The 18,731-nt window shown below is 55.6% G+C and overlaps 1 protein-coding gene across 4 annotated transcripts; it reads right to left on the minus strand.

The window, feature by feature from the left end:
• Positions 1 to 801: 801 nt before the first annotated feature.
• Positions 802 to 18,364, minus strand: LGALS9 (galectin 9). 4 transcript variants are annotated; one of them, XM_078437516.1, is made up of 11 exons: positions 18,234 to 18,364; positions 12,178 to 12,269; positions 9,582 to 9,783; positions 8,353 to 8,463; positions 7,097 to 7,192; positions 5,383 to 5,418; positions 4,758 to 4,808; positions 4,175 to 4,216; positions 3,645 to 3,733; positions 3,352 to 3,426; positions 802 to 1,572 (listed from the first exon to the last, which is right to left on the minus strand). In XM_078437516.1, the coding sequence occupies exons 1-11, from the start codon at positions 18,270 to 18,272 to the stop codon at positions 1,494 to 1,496; spliced, it is 912 nt and encodes a 303-aa protein (XP_078293642.1). In that variant the 5' UTR covers positions 18,273 to 18,364; the 3' UTR covers positions 802 to 1,493. The 4 variants fall into 4 exon arrangements, with proteins under 4 accessions (XP_078293642.1, XP_060502731.1, XP_078293643.1 ...); XM_060646748.2 differs by having other exon boundaries at positions 3,352 to 3,514; XM_078437517.1 differs by lacking the exon at positions 7,097 to 7,192.
• Positions 18,365 to 18,731: the final 367 nt, after the last annotated feature.

Here is an 18,731-nt window from a genome sequence, read left to right on the forward strand (position 1 = left end):
CTACTCAGATGGGGTGAGAATGGGACAAAAGGGCACCCCAGCCCCCAGTGTCCCAGCAACGCACCTGAACAACGTGGTCGAGAATGTGGTCACCTAGACCAGTGCCTGTCCCCTCAGAGATGCACGCAAACCACCGGTGTCTTGTCACAACACAGACCGATTCTGGAAGTCTGCGGTGGGCCTGGGTTCTGCCTTCCTAATAAGCTCCCGGCTGCTGCCGGTGCTGCTGGTCTGAGGCCGATGCTCTGAGCCCCAGCCCGGTTCCAGAAGCACTGGATTCTTGATGGAGTCAGCAGGCTAAGTTCGCATCATGTGGGCACAGAACCGGCCTTCCTGCGCCAGCCCAGTGGCTGGTAGGGAGCCCCCCCCAACACTGAGCCACTCTCCCCACTGTACCCTAACCCCGAACGCTGGGACCCACAGTGGAACGACACAGACAGGTGTCCACTTGAGTCAGCTTCTCCTGAGACCACACCCGCCACCTCCTCCCACTGGGACACAGGGGGCTGATAAGCCATCTGGCCTTCTGGCCCAGCCCTTGCAGTGTGAGTTTGTTTGCAGGGTTGGCCTGTTACCAAGCTTCCTGCATCACAGATTCCTGCCCAGGAGGCCCGAGCCCAACCTGCTTCGTCCCACCCATGTGGGGTGTGTGTGGGACCCACTGGGAGCAGGTGTGGATGTCAGGACCCACCCCATCAGTGAACCCATGCTGTCTCCTCCCGTTGCCCTTGCCCAGAACTTCCCCAACTCCAGAGACCCCAGAATGTCTCAGACACGTTCAATAACCACAGTGAGCCCATGCACAGGTGCCCATAAGCATTTGTCTTTCTTTGAAGGAGGCTGGGAAAGGACCTGCTGGCTGGTGGAGATCAGGGGAGCGTCCTCAGGGTATCTTTCCAGGAGCAGGGAGGGTGGGAGCTGGGTGCAAGGCAAGGTCAAAGGTAGGAGAAAGGGGAGGGGCCCAGGACACAGCTTCCCACTAGAATGAACGGCTTGGGGCTGAGGCGGAGTGGGGGCGGGGGGGGGGGGGCAGGGGGTAGGGAGTGTGACGGAGGGGCAGATGGGGTGCAGGCCTGGTTTGGGATCTTGGGCTCTCCCTTTCTGCCAAGGGGACTGAACATAGGGCTTAACCTGTGGGGACCACCCCCCTCTCCTCAGACGGCAGGACTGGGGCGGCTGCTGGAGCCCCAGGTACTGCTCTGAGGAAGGCGCCCCCTCCCCCCTGACCCGCGGCCAGCTGCCCTCCTCCCCTCCAGGCTGGCTGCAGCCGGAAGCAGAGCCAGACAAGGACACAGTCTCTCCAGAAAAGTCCCCAGATCGTCAGGTAGCTGGAAAGGCCCGGGCAGGGACAGGGAAGGTGGAGGTGAGGAGCAGATCCGAACAGCAGCACGCCCCTTCCCTTACCCCCAGGGCCAGGGAGCCCGCCTATGTCTGCACATGGGTCAGCTGGATGTCACCCGCCACCTCCAGGCTGTTGATGGCAGGCAGGTTCTTTAGGCGGTGGCAGTATTCAAGCAGGTGCTGACCGTCCACGGACACCTTGAGGCAGTGGCCTTCACACATGATCCACACCTGCATGGAAGCCATGTTATTTGCACTCCCCTTGGAAAGTCCTCAACCCTAAATGCAGGCTCGTGTCTCCCACCACCTACCTGCCTTCCTCAAACATGAAGCAAGTGTCACGCCTGCCTTCAGCCCACCTGGGGGAGCCCACCGTTCCCTCCACACACCTCCTGTTCTTCCCCTTGTGCCTTTACATACCCTGCTCCCCCTTCCTCTGTGCTCGCCGCGCTGCCCCCCTGCCCCCCTGCACCCATACAGGTGGCTTCTCCCCAACCAGCAAGCCTCCCCTGCCTTCCCCCACCTGGTCAGATGACCCTCAGGCCGTGTCGCCCACCCTACCCCCACTCTCCCACTGACCCCGAGCCTCTAGGAGTAGGAACACTGGCCTGTGCCATCCATGTCCCTAGTGGCCGGCACCCAGCCAGCCTCCATGCCTGCACCCCCGCAGTGCAGCCTCCTGTCTTGTGCTTCCCACCCCACATGTGCTCCCGGAGGCAGCGAGACCACGTCTGTGAAAATGCCACCAGGACAGCTGACACTTCCAGCACACTTACTGTGCCCTGGGCACTGTCCTAAGCCTGTCACAGACATTATTTCATTTCATTCTAACATCTCTATGAGACTGATATTATTAGCCCCGTTAAAAACATTTTTCTGGTAATGTTTTTGAGAGAGTGCACACGCGCAAGCAGGGGAGGGGCAGAGAGAGAAGAAGACGCGGAATCTGAAGCAGGCTCCAGGCTCTGAGCTGTCAACACAACTGGGGCTTGAACTCACAAGCCACGAGATCATGACCTGAGCCAAAGTTGGACGCTGAACCCACACGCTGAACCCACTGAGCCACCCAGGCGCTCCATATTAGCCCCATTTTTTTAGATGAGAAAACTGAGGCCCAGAGCAGTGAAGTCGCTTGCTCAAAGTCACACAGCTATCTAGGAATCCATGCATACTGCTCTCTGGCTTGAAACATAACCGCACGCTGCACTGAAATCCAAACTTCTTCCCACGGCTCTCAAAGCCCTACGTCAGTCACCTCCAAGCCTGAGTGAGGAGTATTATGGCATATTTTAAGACACAGATGTCCAGGCTGGGATGGGGCCAGGTGAACCGAATGCGTAGGTGGGGCCGAGAACACCTGCCCTGTGTGATCGGGCCTCCAGCCTCACCACCCACACCTTTCTGTTGTCACTTTAGCCAGAAGACCCTGGCCTCCCTGTCCCTAGACAGACCATGCCCCTGACTCTACCTTTGTGGGAATAGCTGCCCCCTCTGCCGCCCACCAGGAATGCCCCCTCAGATCTTTGTGAGGCGGGCTTCTTCTGAGGTCTCAGCTGCACTAGGGCCCCCTCTGACAGCTGTCCCCATCAGGGGCAGCGTGGCCCCTGCCCCAGGGCTCACTCGATCCCATTAGTCTGTTTTGCTTTCTGCACAGACCAGTTGTTATTTCCAATGACCTGTCCAGGATTGTTGAATGAGTGAGAGGTAAATGAATGACCCATGCTTGGGCCCCACCTGGCACTTACTGGCTGTGTGACCTCAGGCGAGTAACCCGCACCTGTGAGCCTGTCCCTTCACTGGCGAGCAGAGGCACCACCACCCACCCTATGTGGGACAGTACGAGGAAAACAATAATAGCAGCCATCTGTGGGGCACGTTCTGTTCTTCTAGGCCCAGGTTTCACCCCCAGAGGCCTCAGCTCCCACATCTTTCAAGGTGCCCCCAGACGCCCTCCACGCCCTGCTTTGTTTGCCCGTTGACCCCCTCTGTGCTCCGGCCGCGGCATCTTACCGAGAAGCTCTGGCCTCGGACAAAAGGCATTTTTCGGGGCAGGCTTCGCTCCTCAGACCCCCAAGAGCCGTTGACCTGTGTGTTGCGGACCACGGTGTTCTCGTTGAAACGGGGGTTCAGGTGGAAGGCGATGTCATTCCCACAGCGCAGGTTGATGTGGAACCTGGGCATGGGCAGCTCCCATGAACCTCTTCTGCCCACTGAGCTCTGAGTCCCTACCCCTCCCAGCCTGCCCAGAGCCAGGGGGGGATGACCAGAGGACCTTGAGAGCCTTCTTGAGGGCCCTGGCTTACCTCTGGGCACTGGGCAGGACGGTGCCAGACACGATGATGCTCTTGGAGGGGTACAGCCCACCCGGGATGGAGGTGAAGAAAGGCATCGGCTATCAGGAGGAGAGGGGACAGGTCAGTCGCAGGGGGCGCTTTGTGCCAATTTCCATGAATATGGACTGTCAGCTGAGTTTGACGGCCGCTTCTGAGAGTAATATATTTTCGAGAAAGAACTCCGTAACATCCTTACTTGGTTCAGTAAATGCCAACGGAAAACTTTCCAGCATTGCTCAAAGTAACGGGCTCAAGTTGTCATGAAAAGAGCTTTGGCCGGATGCCATAGGATGCTTGGGCTGAGGGGAAGGCCCTAGCCTATGCTCATGTCGAAGGGACAGTTCTAAAGGTGACATCTCCTTTCAACAGCCTTTTAATTCACTTGGATGTTTTCAAACGTTAGCTTACTAAAGGGTTGCCTTAATTTTGTAAGCCGCCCCTCACCTCCCACCCTGCCCTACTTGAACAAGGCGTCCGCCCCTCCCAGAGAAACCACTTACGTAGGTTAGGTTGGGGTACGCCATAGGTGGGATGACGGGGTTCTGTTGAAAGAGAGCAGGAAGTTTGGTTTGGGAGTGCACACCCACATGGGACCCCCACATTCCAGAGGCCCCTGGCCTCTCGGCTTCGCCTTCCTTCTCAAGTCAGCCTTGGTGGAACTTCTTGCCGTGTTCCCTGACATCATGGCCGCCTGCCTGCAGGTAGCCGCACTAACTCCAGGCCTCCCATCTGATTTGTGCCCGTGGCGGGAGAAGCAGCAGCAGCTTAAGCCTGTGGCCCGCGGTGACATGCCAGGGGCTCGTCCTCAGGACGCAGAGTCTCATACCCACATGCTGGGACCGCTGCACTCCCCTCTCAGTGACAGCAGGACCAGTTTTTTTGCTGGTCCCTGAGAAACCCGCTCCAGAATCTTTGCCATCCCCAGGGCCATTTTACTCATGTGCCTCCTGAGCAGAAGGCCCAACCCCCCAAAACTCTATCCTCTTTGCCGCACTTCCTTCCTGCCTCTGGGAGTAGAGAATTCAGTCCTTGGTGAAGGGGCACACGGTGGGGCCGTGATCTGACCCGAGCTTTCAAACTTACAGGGAACATCTGTCCGGGGGCGCTCTGCATGGTGTGGATGACAGTTTGAGTCTAGAAGAAAGAAATCCAGATTTGAACCGGCTCTTCGCGGCGTCAAGACCACCACCAGCTGCCACCAGAGGGCATCACTTAACCCCCTATGAGGTGACTCCATCTTGAGCGTGTAAGCAGCCCAACGGCCCCCGCCAGATCCCCCGAAACTGGCGGATGGAGGGGTATCTTCTCTCAAGGTGGTGAGGTAGGGGCAAAGGTTTCTTCTACTTGGAGAAGAAATACGGCTGCGCTTGTGGCCTGTGGCTCGTCTTTCTCCTCAGGGGACTTTATGTGGCACAGCCTCGCTTTACGAGAGGAACGAGTGGATGTGTGGCCTCGGTCTCCTGTGGCCGCTCACAGAAAAGGGCAGGGGCTTGAGCAGACAGGGGGCAATTCAAGGTGTTTCCCAATTCACGAGGGCCAGCCAACCCCCTTGCCCTGCTTCCACCCTCCCCCCCCCACCCCCCACGACAGCCAGGCAGACGGCCCGGGGTGGCCTCCCCGTGGGAGAGGCCCGGTGCCCAGCCTGCCTCCTCCTTTGAACCCACCGGAAGAAGCAAAATTAAGAGGATGGGAGAAACCAGAGACTTACAATGGGAGCCGTGTTGGCCTGCCAAATGCCTGGAGACTGAAGGAGAGGAGAAAAATCAAACAGTAGTTGACGTTGGTGTTTCACGAGGGTGAGACACTGGCGGAAAGTGGAGTGAGAAATACCTCCCCAGACACGCTCACCTCCTTCCTGCTCCCTAGCAAGCCTTCCAGAGTGAGCCTCCCCCACCATCCCAGGCCCACCAGGGTTTGGGGGTACAGTCAGGGTTGGGGGTACGGTCAGGTTGGGGAACATCTGCATTGGCTCCTCCAGAGGGAGAAGAGGATGGGTCGCAGAGAGACCGTACAGCTTCCCTTCCCTCCCAGAGGCAAAACCACTACTTCCGGTGCCCTATTTGATCCGTAAGGTCAACCATTTAGTGAAGGCCATCTGTGTGCCAGGCTCTGACTTTGGCACTTTTACAAGGGAGGCACCCTCGGCTCCTGTTTCGCTAGCGAGGCAGCTGAGTCAGAAAGGTTAAGCAACTTGCCCAAGCTCCTCCCAGTAGTAAGTGATAAAATCCAAACTGCTACTCGGTTTTGGCTGATCGTATCTACCACACTCCATTGTCCCCAGGCCAGAGCCAAAGTCGGGCTGCCCTGCAAGACTCCCTGAAGCTTGCCCGGTCCTGAAGCCAGCGGGGTGCGAGGCGCATGCCCTGTCTGTACCGCGATGGGCCACAGAAAGCCTGAGGCACCCCTTCCTCAACCCCCGCTGCTCCAGTGCTCGAAGGAGGGGCCAGGCCATGCTTCCCTTCCTGTCCTAGACCCTGTCCCCACCCAGCAGACCGTTCTTGCCCTGGCTGGTCTCCCCTTCTTCTGGCTGTGCAAACCACACTCCACATGCACCGAGCCCCTACTGCTTGCCCAGATGCTAGGCTAAGTGCTGGGGATACACAAATGAATGACCCACAGTCCCAGCCCACAAGGGGCTTGTGGGTGTAGGGAAGGAGGGGGCGGAGGGACAGGGACAGATACGTAGGCACAGTTACAACAGGACATGGTAATTGGCATAGCACAGATATATACATAGTCCATGGGGACACTGGGGTGGGGGGGGACATCCAATGATGTTCCAAACAGCAAAGATGCCCTTGAAGAGTGACATTTAAGCAGAGCAGTGAAGGGCTGTTAGAGGTCGGCTGGGGCTGAGGTGGCCCAGGGTGTTTTCAGCACCAGGATTGCAGGTGCAAAAAGCATGCGGCCCCAGAGAGCCTCAAGTGAGCAGTGGAGGCTGCCTAAGCTTCATGGGGGAAGGGGCGTGGCCGGGAGGTGGGCTGGGGCAGGACTGGGGTGGGAGCAGGGTGGTTTCTGCACATCCTGCCGGGAATTTAAGGCTTTATTTAGAAGGGTTTGCAGCCTTTAGGATTTTTAAGCAGGGAGAGGACGCAGTCGCATTTGGGTGTAGGGAGGTCACTGCCGCAGTGGGCGGGGTGAGTGGGGAACTAGAGCCCGGTCCTTGTAGTCAAGGGTCAGACGGCCTGGCCCAAGAAAGAGAGTGGCTTCGGGAGGGAGAGGTGTGGGTGCAATGCAGGCATACTAAGGAGGGGAAGGAAGGCCGACTCCCAGGTCCCCAGCTCTGGGTCAGGTGGTGTGGTGGAGACGGGGAAGCTTTGGGTAGGCATCGTGGGGCCCGCCTGCTGGAACCAGCCTCTCAGAGCCTCTGTCCTTCCTGATGAGCGTTCGCTCGGTCTCCAAGGCCTCCACATTGAACTCACTTTTGGCTTTCGCCCTTTGGGCCTGGGTGGGAAACAGGCAGTCTGGGAGAACTGCACCGTGGAGAAGGCAGGCTGCATAGGGGTTGCTCGCATGTTCTGTTAAAACAAAAGGCACCAAGGCATGAAGAGAAGCATTCATGGAGCCAAGGAAGCTCAGACAGGCAGGGGCCTGGGCCAGAGGGAGGAAGCCAGGCAGGCCGGGGAGGGTGTTCAGGATCATGCAGAGAGGCAGAGGGAGGATTCGGCTCCAGTGGGGGGCAGCAGGCCACTGAGCTCCTGCCCCACCCTCCTCCATCTTTCTCCTTCACCCTCCCTTCCCCTCCCCTGCTCTCTTCCCCAGGCCCGTGGGGAAAGAGTTGGGTAGGGAGGGAATGTGAGAGATTAGGACAAGAGAGAGAGGAGCTTGGACCCACGGAGGGCCTGCTGTGTGCTCTTCTCATCTCAGGGAGCACCAGGACCAAAAATGGTGACAGCAGTCCCCCTCAGCCTCCTGGGGCCCTGAGGGAACATGCGCCCAGCATACCCCCTCCTCCCAGTTTTCAAAAAAGCCAGAAATCCTGGCTTTTTTTCCCTCACCTTTTTTTTCCGCCTTTAATTGTGGTGACACACGTGTGAATTTACCATCTAACCAATTTTAAGTGTATGGTTCCAGCGGCATTAAGTGCATTGGCACTGCCATACATCCGTCACCACCACCCACTTCCAGAATGCAAAACTTCTCCTGGCCTTTTAGATGCTGGCAACACGTTCGAAAATGTTGACACACGGAGAGGGGCCAATAGACCCTGGCGTGGGCCCAGGCAGGCCGTCTTGTGAGCTCACTGAATTCACCCAATAACTCATGGGGCAGCAGTGGCTACGCCCCTTCCACAGATGGGGAAACTGAGGCTGGGAGAGGCAAAGTTGCTTGTCTAAGATCTCACAGCTGGTGATAATGGCAGAGCTAGGCATCTGAGCTAGATTCAGTTGGATTCCCAAGCCTGGGTTCTTTCTAGAGCCACGTGGCCTCCTAAGCATGGTGGAAATAGAGAGTGACAGAGAGCGGTGGCCAGAGTGTCTGGGAGACTGAGACAAGGGTTCTGGACAAAGACAGTAAGTAACACAGAAGGACAGGACAGGGGAGCTGGAGGTGTGTTCCCAGAGTCACCTGGGTAGGACATTGGCTGCTACCATTGGGCCCTCCCAGCAGGGCCTACGTGCAGCTAGACTGGGCCCTGCACTGAGCCCTGAGACAGGTGCCAAAGGGACATTCTGACCTGGAAGCCGATGTAGGACAGGTGCACAGCACCGCTGATGGAGAGGGTGTCCACGTGGTGGAAGGGCACGCGGTGTGGGTACTGCACAAAATGGCTCCCGTTCACTGTCACCTGTGAAGACAAGTGCATATTCCAGAACAGTGGTCTCAGGCCAGGGCGAGGGACCTGAACCCCTGCTCCCAGGACTTAAGACCTGTGTTTCGTTTTCACATCTGTCCCCCAGGGGTCAGGGACACCAGCCTTCAGAGCTGTGCCAGTTGTAAGAACATGGCCTATGATCCAAAGTGCATCAGAACCCAGTCCCTACTGGGCTCTACTGGGCTTTTTAGTTCTTAGTCATTTGTTTATTGCAATCAGTTTACCTTTCTTTTTTTTTTTTTTTTTTTAATTTCTTTTAATGTTTATTTTTGAGAGAGAGAGCATGCACGGGTGGGGGAGGGGCAGAGAGAGAAAGAGAGAGAGAGAGAGGGAGACACAGAATCTGAAGCAGGTTCCAGGCTCCGAGCTGTCAGCACAGAGCCCAACGTGGGGCTCGAACTCACGAACCATGAGATCATGACCTGGGCTGAAGTCGGATGCTTAACCAACCGAGCCACCCAGGTGCCTCAATCAGTTTATCTTTCTAATGTTAGCTCATGGAGGTGTTGTTTAAATATGCATAAGCATGTTCATGGGGAGCAGGGGAGAGGCAGGTTGTACACTGAGGGGACGGGAACATCCATGCTCGCACAGAGAAGGACAGACACGGGGACACTCACCCCCCACCTGTCTCCCAAGCCCAGAGACGCTACTCTGCTTACGTAATTTGCAACACCATGTAAAACTAAGCCATTGGCGGAACCCGGACAAAGGCTGCAACAATATTAGCAAAAACCAAACGTTAGCAGGGACCTGCAGGGGAGGAAAGCCTACAGCAAAGGGATGGAATGAACTAGAACTTTAAAGACCCGCAAGGCCCAAAAGCGCTACGGTGATTTACCTAGTTCCTATTTCCTGAGTAAAAGCAGCAACAGGTGTCCCTGTAGATGTGCAGGTGAAGGTGTGTGAGCAGACTGTAGCCATCACTAACGTTCTTACAAGGCAAACGTCCTGCCATCTGTATAATGGCATTGCTCACGTGACCATTTAAAAGCTCACGTGACTTCTGATGGCGGCTCACCGCACCTGATAGGGCCAGGAGGGAGGGGAAGGAGGCGGTGGGAAGGCGGGCGAGGGGGGCTGCTTCTCACCTTGAAATTGTAGCTGTCCACCAGGAAGCAGAGCTCAAATGGGTTCCCCATCTGGAAAGGCATATGCATCTTCCTGTCCTCTGGCCCCCAGCATCCGTTCTGCTTTGTGTTGCAGACCACATACCCGCCCTCTTCGAACCGTGGGTTGAAGTGGAAGGCAATGTCATTGTCGCTGGGGCCAGAATGAAAGTTCACAGCAAACCTAGGCAGAAAGAGATTCTGCAGCCTGGTTTATTGCCAGGTGGGGGGAGGGGGGCTCACACCCTTGACTTGGTCTGTCTGCGAACTTGCATACAACCTGCATGGCAGGTTTGGACCCATCCTTAGTTTGTTGCCATCCTTTCTGTTCACCTAGCTTGGACTTCGTGTGTGTTTGTGCAATTGTTGCATGCTGCCCTTACGGTATGATTTTCTAAAAATACGTAGAACACGGGTAAACAAAAATAGTGGACGCTTTCACGCCAAGTGGATACTCGGAGACCAGCCCCCATCAGCTCAGTTGGGAAAGAAGAAAACCAATTCAAAGGCGATGCAGAATTGAGGGAATAGGCCTCCAGAGCTGGTTTCTAAGGTACAGAGTAAATAGTAGCTCTCTCTCACTGGAGGTTGGCGTGTGTCCCACACGTGACGTGCAGAGTGGTGGCCCCGAAGTCAGCAGGTCTGGACCCAGACCCCAGCTCTACACTGCTCATCATTTGTGACGGTTCTGAACCACACTACCCTCAAATCACCATCACCAGGGAGGTGAGTTACTTCCTTTGGGGATGCTTAATGAGGCGGTGTTCTAGAAAGCCCCACCCAAATCCATTTCCATTCCTGCCTCTCTCCTTGGAAGCAGCCTCTCACTGTCAAAACTGCCTTTGGGTACAGCCTATGGCTCCGAACGAAGAACCTTCCGAGGAGCCTGGCTCCCAGAAGGGGCACGGTAAACATTTGTTCTGTCTCTTCGCAGACAGAGCTCCCTCAGGTCCTCCAACCAAGTTCCAGCCTGAGGCTCCTCCTCCGAGGCGTCTCTGTCCGCAGCCTTCCCTGAGCTCAGCGCACCAGCGTGGTCCGCCACCTGCTTCTCGGGGTCACTCCAGTCTCCCCAGCTAACGCACAGTGCTCTCCTGTCACCCACATCCCCCACAGTGCCGGGCTCTGCACCAAGCCCAGAAGCGGCCCTTGAGAGTCATTCTATTAAATTCCTGCAGAGTCTGCTTGATTTCTTGCTGGAGGAGCTCTTAGAAAATTTCTGCCTCGGGGCCCCTGGCTGGCTCAGTCAGGTAAGCGTCCGACTTCGGCTCAGGTCACCACGTTACAGTTCATGGGTACGAGCCCCATGTCGGGCTCTGTGCTGACAGCCCAGAGCCTGGAGCCTGCTTCAGATTCTATGCCTCCCTCTCTCTCTGCCCCTTCCCACTCATGCTCTGTCTCTCAAAAATAAATAAATGTAACAAAAAGAAAAGAAAACGAAAGCGAAAACTCCTGCGTGCAGAAGCTTTGCAGGAAGAAGTCGGGACAGTCTCTGTTAGACAGGATGGGAGTAGAAAGCCATCCTGGTGCCAGGGGAGGGGTAGGCAGAGGGAGAAGGAGAGAGAAAGAAGGGAAGTTCAGAGGTGAGGTCCCGAAGTTCCCTGCTGGCAGGGTTTAGGGGGATCCTGGTGCCTCCCTTCCCTCAGGGTCTCCTGGGGGCGCTCAGGGCTCTGGGACAAGTCCCATGGTCAGCGCGACCATGTCCACCTGGCAGGGAAACGGTGGTGGAGGAAGTCATCTAGAGTCTAGATGCCGAGCTGAGGTAGGGCCTGGCCTGGGAGCGACGTGAAGGTGGGTCCAGGAGGTCCCAGAACCCCTGCCAGGTGGTGAGAGAGAGGACCACAGTGAGCAAGAGACATTGGGGATTGAGGCAGAAAGTCTTCCGAGAGAGGCTGCGGGTCCAGACGGGCTCCCGTGGGCACCGTGGACCTCAGGAAACAGCCCCCATGTACACAGGCCCCGTGCAAAGTGGGCGAGAAGCTGGACCGCGGCAGAGGCCAGGCAGGGCCGCCCGAGTTTCCGAAGGGCCTCCAGCCTCTGAGGAGTCCTCGAGTGCCTCCCTGCCTCCCTGTTCCCAGAAATCCCTCCTTGGGGAGGAGGGGGGTGGTGGGAAACAGCACTTAAATGGTGTTTGTGTTTTGGATTGACTTAGTATTTTCCAGAAAAGACCTTGAAACTGAAAGCGACTTGCATTTGATGGCAATTTTCAATATTTCTGCATCAGCCAGATGAGGGCTCCAAAGTACTGAAGGGCTAGTTCAGGAAATAAAGGAAGTGATATTTTTGCCACTCTGAGTTATGGTGTAGAAAGTTCGATCCCAGAACAAAATCATCTGCTTTTGGGCTGGCCTGCCTCCCTCCTTAGACTATGAGCTCCTGTCACCCCGATGTCTATGGGGAATCTCTGTTAATGGTGCCCGGACGCTACGGGCAGATGACAGTGGTGTCACGCAGGTCACCCGGGATCCCCCGAGCCAGGCGCAAGCGGCTCCGAGGGTGTAGGGCGAACCCACCTGAGCTGACAGGGGCCACGGTTTGCCAAGGGGTGAGGCTAGAGAGAAAAAAAACCAGTTCCAGGTACCTGGTTCCATTGTAGTAAAGAACGGTCCCAGTGAGAGTGATTTTAAGTCCATCCTGGAGACCCCCCTGGATTTTCCCAGAGAAGGGGATGACCTGTAGGGAGAAGAGGCAGGTCAGTCAGTGGGCCCACCTCCGTCTGGTCCCCCCAGCACTTGCTAGAGGCGCCTGGGTGTGTCAGCCTCATGGATCCTCCGGGCCCGTGAGGGAGCAGATCTGAGTCCAGATAGTTCCACACACATTCTAAGATTGTGACAGGGAGGCTCTGGGGCTCTGAGACGACGTGATGGGGTGCTGGCCTCCCTTGAGAGTCTGAAAGTGACAACTTCTAAGAGGAAGTAACATGTACATGGCCCTGAGATGGGAAGGAGCCAGTGATGGGAGGAAGGAGTGATGGGAGCGCTGGACCCCAGGTCAAGCTCCTAGCAAAGGCCCCAGAGCCCTGGCTGGGGACTCAGGAGGCCCAAAGGACCAAAAGAGACCACCCATTCTAGAGGATAAGCCTTCCAGTTGCCTGACAGGGCCAGGAAGAACGCATCCTCCCCTGCTCCTGCCCTCCCCACCCATAGAACCATGGTGACCATGACCTTTGCCCTTCCAGCCACCTCAGGTAGCGCCTCTCCTCAGATGCTCTCTGCAGCCATGGGGCAGCCCCCTCTTCTACTTCTGCTTTTTGGCTCCCCGTTCCTTTCCTCAGGCCCTCGGCAGCCTCCGAAGCCCTCCTCCTAGGGCCCCTCAGCACCAGCTTTGTCAAATTCTCATTCCTGGGCCACTTTAAAGGACCAACGGTTATGGTGAGGCATGCCTCCTTTCAGAGCCAGACGTACTCCAGGTCTGAATGCTAATTCTTTGGCTCATTACCTGAGTGGCCTTGGGAAGCTTATTGAACCTCTCTTTGCCTCAGTTTCCTCATCTGTAAACAGAGGGATAAATCCCCACCTTCTGTGTCATTTTGATGATTAAGAAAAAGTCTGCGGAAGAAGCTGGCACCTAGCAGGTGTCTCTCTACCACCCCCCTTCTTCGATGTTGGGCTATCTGAGCGAAACCCCAAACTGGTTATTTCTCAACTGTCAAAGCCTAACTCCAGAATCCCTCTTAACTAATGTGGTTGTATAACCTGCATTAGACTGGGAGAGACATCTAGCTCCCCGTCAATTTTCACACTTGTTAAGTTGTTCACACCTTCTCTAACTTCTCCCCTAGGTCAGTTCCTTGCAAAAATGAAATGCTTACAGGAGCCAGGCCGGTGATATGTGTGAGTGAGATGTCCAGGTAAGGCGATAGGTGAGAGGGACTGGAGGGGAGTATTACAAACTAGATGTCGCCTCCCTCATCTAACAGGGCAGTGTGCGTTCAGCTCTAACCAGTGATCACCACCCATGCCCTGTGCCGGCAGAGCTCCCAAATTTTTAGAAGACAGAAATCTGGATTTTCTTTTCTGTAAAACTTTCTAATTTCTGGGGGGAGAATTCTTTAAAAAGGATTTTGGGGGCACCTGGGTGGCTCAGTTGGTTAAGCGTCTGGGGCTCTTGGTTTCGGCTCAGGTCAGGGTCGTGCAGTTCACAAGATCAAGCCCCCAGTCGGGCTCTGTGCTGGCCTCGCGAAGGCTGCTTGGGATTCTCTCTCTCACCCTCTCTCTCTGCCTTTCCCCGCTTGTGCTCTCTCCCTCTCTCAAAAATAAATAAGCATTAAAAAAAAAAAGGGGGGGGGCGCCTGGGTGGCTCAATCAGTTAAGCATCTGACTTCTGCTCAGGTTATGATCTTGTGGTTTGTGAGTTTGAGCCCCATGTCAGGCTCTGTGCTGACAGCTCAGAGCCTGGAGCCTGCTTCGGATTCTGTGTCTCCCTCTCTTTCTGTCCCTCCCCTGCTCGTGCTCTTTCTCTCTCTCAAAAACAAATACACATTAAAAAAAGAGATAGAGGGGCGCCTGGGTGGCGCAGTCGGTTAAGCGTCCGACTTCAGCCAGGTCACGATCTCGCGGTCCGTGAGTTCGAGCCCCGCGTCAGGCTCTGGGCTGATGGCTCAGAGCCTGGAGCCTGTTTCCGATTCTGTGCCTCCCTCTCTCTCTGCCCCTCCCCTGTTCATGCTCTGTCTCTCTCTGTCCCAAAAATAAATAAAAAACGTTGAAAAAAAAATTAAAAAAAAAAATAAAAAAAATAAAAAAAGAGATAGAAAAGAAAAAAATACTCCTGGCAAGCATGCGTCCTTCACTTAAGCACATCCACGCTAAAGTGTGAAGAACTAAAAGCAGAGTGTGGTTAGGTGGGTTTATCAGCGCACAGAAGGGAGGGTGAGATCGTGGGGACGGGGCAGCACAGGTTAATCCTAAGCAACGATTTCCCCAGAAAGGTTTTGAGCTTTCAATGTGTCTTAAATGGTGTCCCCAAATTCTGAAAACCAAGATTATTTTAAATTGAGTACAACTTTGCAGACAAGGCTATTCACCGCAGCATTGTAACAGCAGAGGATTGGAAAGAAAAGTTCAGCAAGAGGATGATGGTGAAGTAAATGGGTTCGATGTAGCCTCCACAAAAAAAGGAAGAGGAAGAAGGGAATTCTTTGAGAACTGATACGAAATGACCCCATTTGTAGAAAAAACATGGGTGGGAGGCCATATACATGCATTTACTTATTGATGAGGGAGCAGAAGGCAAGCTGGCAGGTCTCAAACACTGCCCTCCCCCCCACCCGCCCCCACCCCGTGGGATATGTGGGATATTCCTCAGGGACTCCTGGCTGCCTAAGAACAAAGGAAAAGGAAAAAACTAATGATTAACTGATAGAGATCATAGTCACCCTCCATCACCCTCCACAGTGATGTAGGGAACACAGGCAGAAGGAAATGGCAGATAAAACTAAATTTCCTTATAACCTGCAGCCCATTGACGAATACTTGAGGCTGGCGGAGTGAAATGTTTCTCCAGAGACTCCCTACTGTCTTGCTAGAGGGAAGAACAACCTTAGCTGGACAATACGTAGGCCTCCGGTATCCCATGAGTCTCTAGCATTTGAAAATCTCAGTGGAAACTTCCCCTGGACTCTACCTCCCCCAACCCCATAGTATATAACAGGTGTCTCTTCATAGTCCTGGGGCAACAACTCCTGCCCGCAGATCCTGTCCCCGTGCTGCAATAAAATCACCTTTCTGCACCAAAGACGTCTTTGGGAATTCTTTCTTGGCCGTCGGCTCCGGACCCCACGAACCCCACTGTCTCCCCCAAAACCTCATCTCCTATTATGCATAGAATATCTGTGGATGGATTCAAAGAAACTGACAATACTGGCTGACTCCGACGAGGTCCGGTGGGTTGAATAATTACTACGCCTTCCCCGCTGCCCCAAACGTCTACGTTCCAATCCCTGGACTTTGTGGCTCCCGTATGTCACCTTATGAAGCAAATGGGGATTTGAAAGATGTGATTCAGTTACAGATCTTGAGATGGGGAGTTTATCCTAGATTATCTGGGTAGACCCAATGTCATCACAGGGACCTCAAAGAGAGAGGCAGGAGAACAGAGTTAGTGGTAGGAGGTGTGACAACAGAAGCAAGAAGCTGCTGGCCGTGAAGATGGAGGGAACCCCAGCCGCGGTAGGCGGGCAGCTTCCAGAAGCTGGAGAAGGCGAGGAGAGCTTCTCCCCTGAAGCCTATATTTTTGGATTTCTGCCCTCCAGAACTGTAAGAGAACAAATCTGTATCGTTTTAGGCCTGGTGGGCCAAGTCTGTTGTGGAATTTGGACCTGTGCACGTGCATGAGAGAGAGAGAGAGAGAGAGAGAGAGAGAGAGAGAGAACTCTTGGATTTATGGTCCCAAAGACGTGCCTCCTTGTGGTAACAGCTCTCCTACTGGGCAAGTCACTTGATCTGTCTGTGCCCCAGGTCCCTCCTCAGGACAGTGGGACAACAGCACCAACCTGACCGTGCTCGTGAGAGGATTCGATGAGATGCCACACACTGCCACACACGAAAGCCCCTTGGTTCACAGGCCTTTGACAATGGCAGCTCTTTGCATCAGAATGTGACTCTGCTGGGTCAGAACTTGCTCTCGGCTCCTGGCTGTGCCTGGAGGCTGAGGACTTTCTCCTCCTCTTCTGATCTGGAAGAACCAGGCTCTACCCGCCGGCCTCAGCAGCCGCCTTCTGGAGGAGGCCCAGGGTCACCAGAGGGCTCACTGGCAGGAGGCGGCGGGAGACTTTCGGCCAAAGGGAGCCATTGCCCTACAGGTTCTGAGGCCCCTCTGGTGGCTGACCTTCCTTCCCTGTTACCTCATTATCCACTCTGAGTGCCCCTTTTACAGAGGAAAGTGAGGCACAAAAGATTTGGCAGTTTGCCCAAGGCCACTCAGCTGGTGATAGCATGGGGTCTGAATCCCAGCACAAGGCTGGTCAGGTGAGGCGTGTGGGGAGTGGGCAGGAGACGGGGGGCCAGGTTCCCAAGGCGGCCCTCATGGCGTTTGGCTCCTCAGAACAGCTGGGCCGCGGGACCTTCCTGCCACCCTTGGGAGGAAGCAACGTTTCTATGGCTGGACATCAGCGGGCCACTTGGGAGAGGGCACCCTTGTGGGACGGGCAGGTTTTCCTGGTGCCTGTGGGGACTGGACCCATCCTCTTTCTCGTTCGGACTCCAAGGCCCTGTTTTAACTCACTGTTGCCCACAGGAAGATTCTCCTTCTCATCTGAAACCCTCGAATGCAAGGATTGGCAAGTAAAAACTAGCCACCAGAATCATGAAATGTCGGGGCCTATGAGGATCTCTGGGATCTCTCATCTGATGGAGAATGAGCCTGAAGTGACACATTTTGACGCTGAGAGCCCCATGGAGGGCCAGCTAACTGGAGCCAGGCCCAGCTTCCTCCAGCGACACCTCCCCTCCCCCCACCCCTGCCCTGCAGCCTCTGTCAGGCTATCAGCCCAGCCCCTCCGGAAGCTCTTGGCCAAGGCCCAGAGGGGCTCCTACGAAGCCTCCTGGGCCTCCTGGGCCCTGCTGATTGCCTGCCTTCCCCTGTTAACTGCTCTCTCTCTGTGGGCACCTCTCTCTTCTGGGGGTAAGTCAAGGCACCTCCCTTAGTTGCCACTTATCATCTGGGGACATTGGCAAGTGGCCTCAGCTCCTCTGTTTCCCGCGTCTGATGTGGGGGTCGTAAGACTCACAGGGTTTAAACAAGGCCACGGGCAGACGGAGTCTACTCACATGTGGCCAAAGGTTGGAGGCAGCCCCCTGGGCCCCGCTCTGCAGGGACAGCCCCACTCCCCTCTCGTTCCCAAGATGGCCCCTCTGCACACACCCTTGGCCTGCCTCTGCCTTGCTAACTCACCCCTCAGGGAGCAGACACCTCCCCCGGAAAGCCTCCCCTGCTGCCTCCAGACTCCTAATAATACAAAACACTTCCAAAGCCCCCTCCCTACAGTGTGCCAGGCACTGTGGCCACACTTTAGATATGCTACCTCCCTAATCCTTACCCAACCCTGGGAGGTGAGCCCGAAGATGATCCCCTTTTACAGATGTGGAAACTGAGGCCCAGAGAGGTAAAAGTAACTTGCCTGAGGCCCCCCAGCTAGTAAAATGGCTGGACCCAGGGAGGCCATCTCCAAAGTAAGCGCCCTTAACCACCGCGCTGGGCTGTTTTCCTCCCTAGAAGCCCTGGTCGCTGCCCCGTGAACATACAAACCATCACTCTTCTCGTTATTATGCCTGCCTCCCCCCTCTTCCCCCTCCCCGCACTTCCCGCACCTAGGACATTTGTCGAAGAGGCATGAATCCCTAGGACGGGCTCCCAGGGGAGCTCCGTGAACCTTTGTCAGAGGCATGAATCCTGGTGGTTATCAGCCCGCCAGTCCAGTCCGGAGATGCAAGGGAGACCGGCATGGGGTGTGCTGGGACTGCCCCTCCTGGCTTTCTGCTCTTTGCCTTGTGTCCTCTTCGGGACACCTGCCCTCCGCCTGCTGCAACCCACGGGTCATTTCCCCACAGACCGAGCGCTGTTTCCTCCTGGCGGAGGCAGCTGGCTCAGCGGGGGCCATCCCATGCCAGCACCAGCCATGCCCTCAGCCCCAGAACTCACCGGGTTCAGGTAGGGAGGCTGGGAGCTGCTTAAGGCCATCTCTCCACTGCCCGTGTGGCCCTTGATGCTCTCCGCGGCCAGCCAGGCAGTCAGTTCTTTGCACTGGGAGGAGATAACCAGGAAATAGAAACTGAAGCAAACCTACAGTTACTCAGTAGGGAGGAGCCAGAGGCAAGAGGAAGTGGTCTGGAGAAAAAGAGAAGGGAGGGTGTTGAGGGAGGGCTGGGGGTACACTGAGGGAGGAGGGAGCAGACACTCCTCACCTCAGTGACCTTTGCCCTTCCTCTCTCCTGTGCTCCACTCCAACAAACCACTTGTGTTTGGTTCAGACAGATTCAAAGAGCCTGACCTCACTGACATAGCAAGTTTCTAGAGGACACTGTCCACGAGCATGGGGCCGTGTCTCCTGCGTATGCCTGCCCACAGGGCCCAGAAAACAGTGGGGCTGTGCCGGGCATCGCCCGTGCACGGGGCGGTGGGGGAAGGCCTGCTTCTACC

This window comes from Panthera onca, chromosome E1 (genome assembly GCF_046562875.1).
Source record: "Panthera onca isolate mPanOnc1 chromosome E1, mPanOnc1 haplotype 2, whole genome shotgun sequence".
NCBI classification, from domain to species: Eukaryota; Metazoa; Chordata; class Mammalia; order Carnivora; family Felidae; genus Panthera; species Panthera onca.

What these genes read in the sequence shown, in the direction of transcription:
- LGALS9 (XM_060646748.2), bottom strand. Translation starts at nt 18,272, where the DNA reads ATGGCCTTAAGCAGCTCCCAGCCTCCCTACCTGAACCCG. An exon ending in CCAAAGGGCGAAAGCCAAAA is followed by an intron (nt 5,419 to 7,096) that starts GTGAGTTCAATG and finishes CCTCTCCTTCAG; the next exon opens with TCTCCAGGCATTTGGCAGGC. An exon ending in CCCCCGGACAGATGTTCCCT is followed by an intron (nt 4,217 to 4,757) that starts GTAAGTTTGAAA and finishes CTCTTTCAACAG; the next exon opens with AACCCCGTCATCCCACCTAT.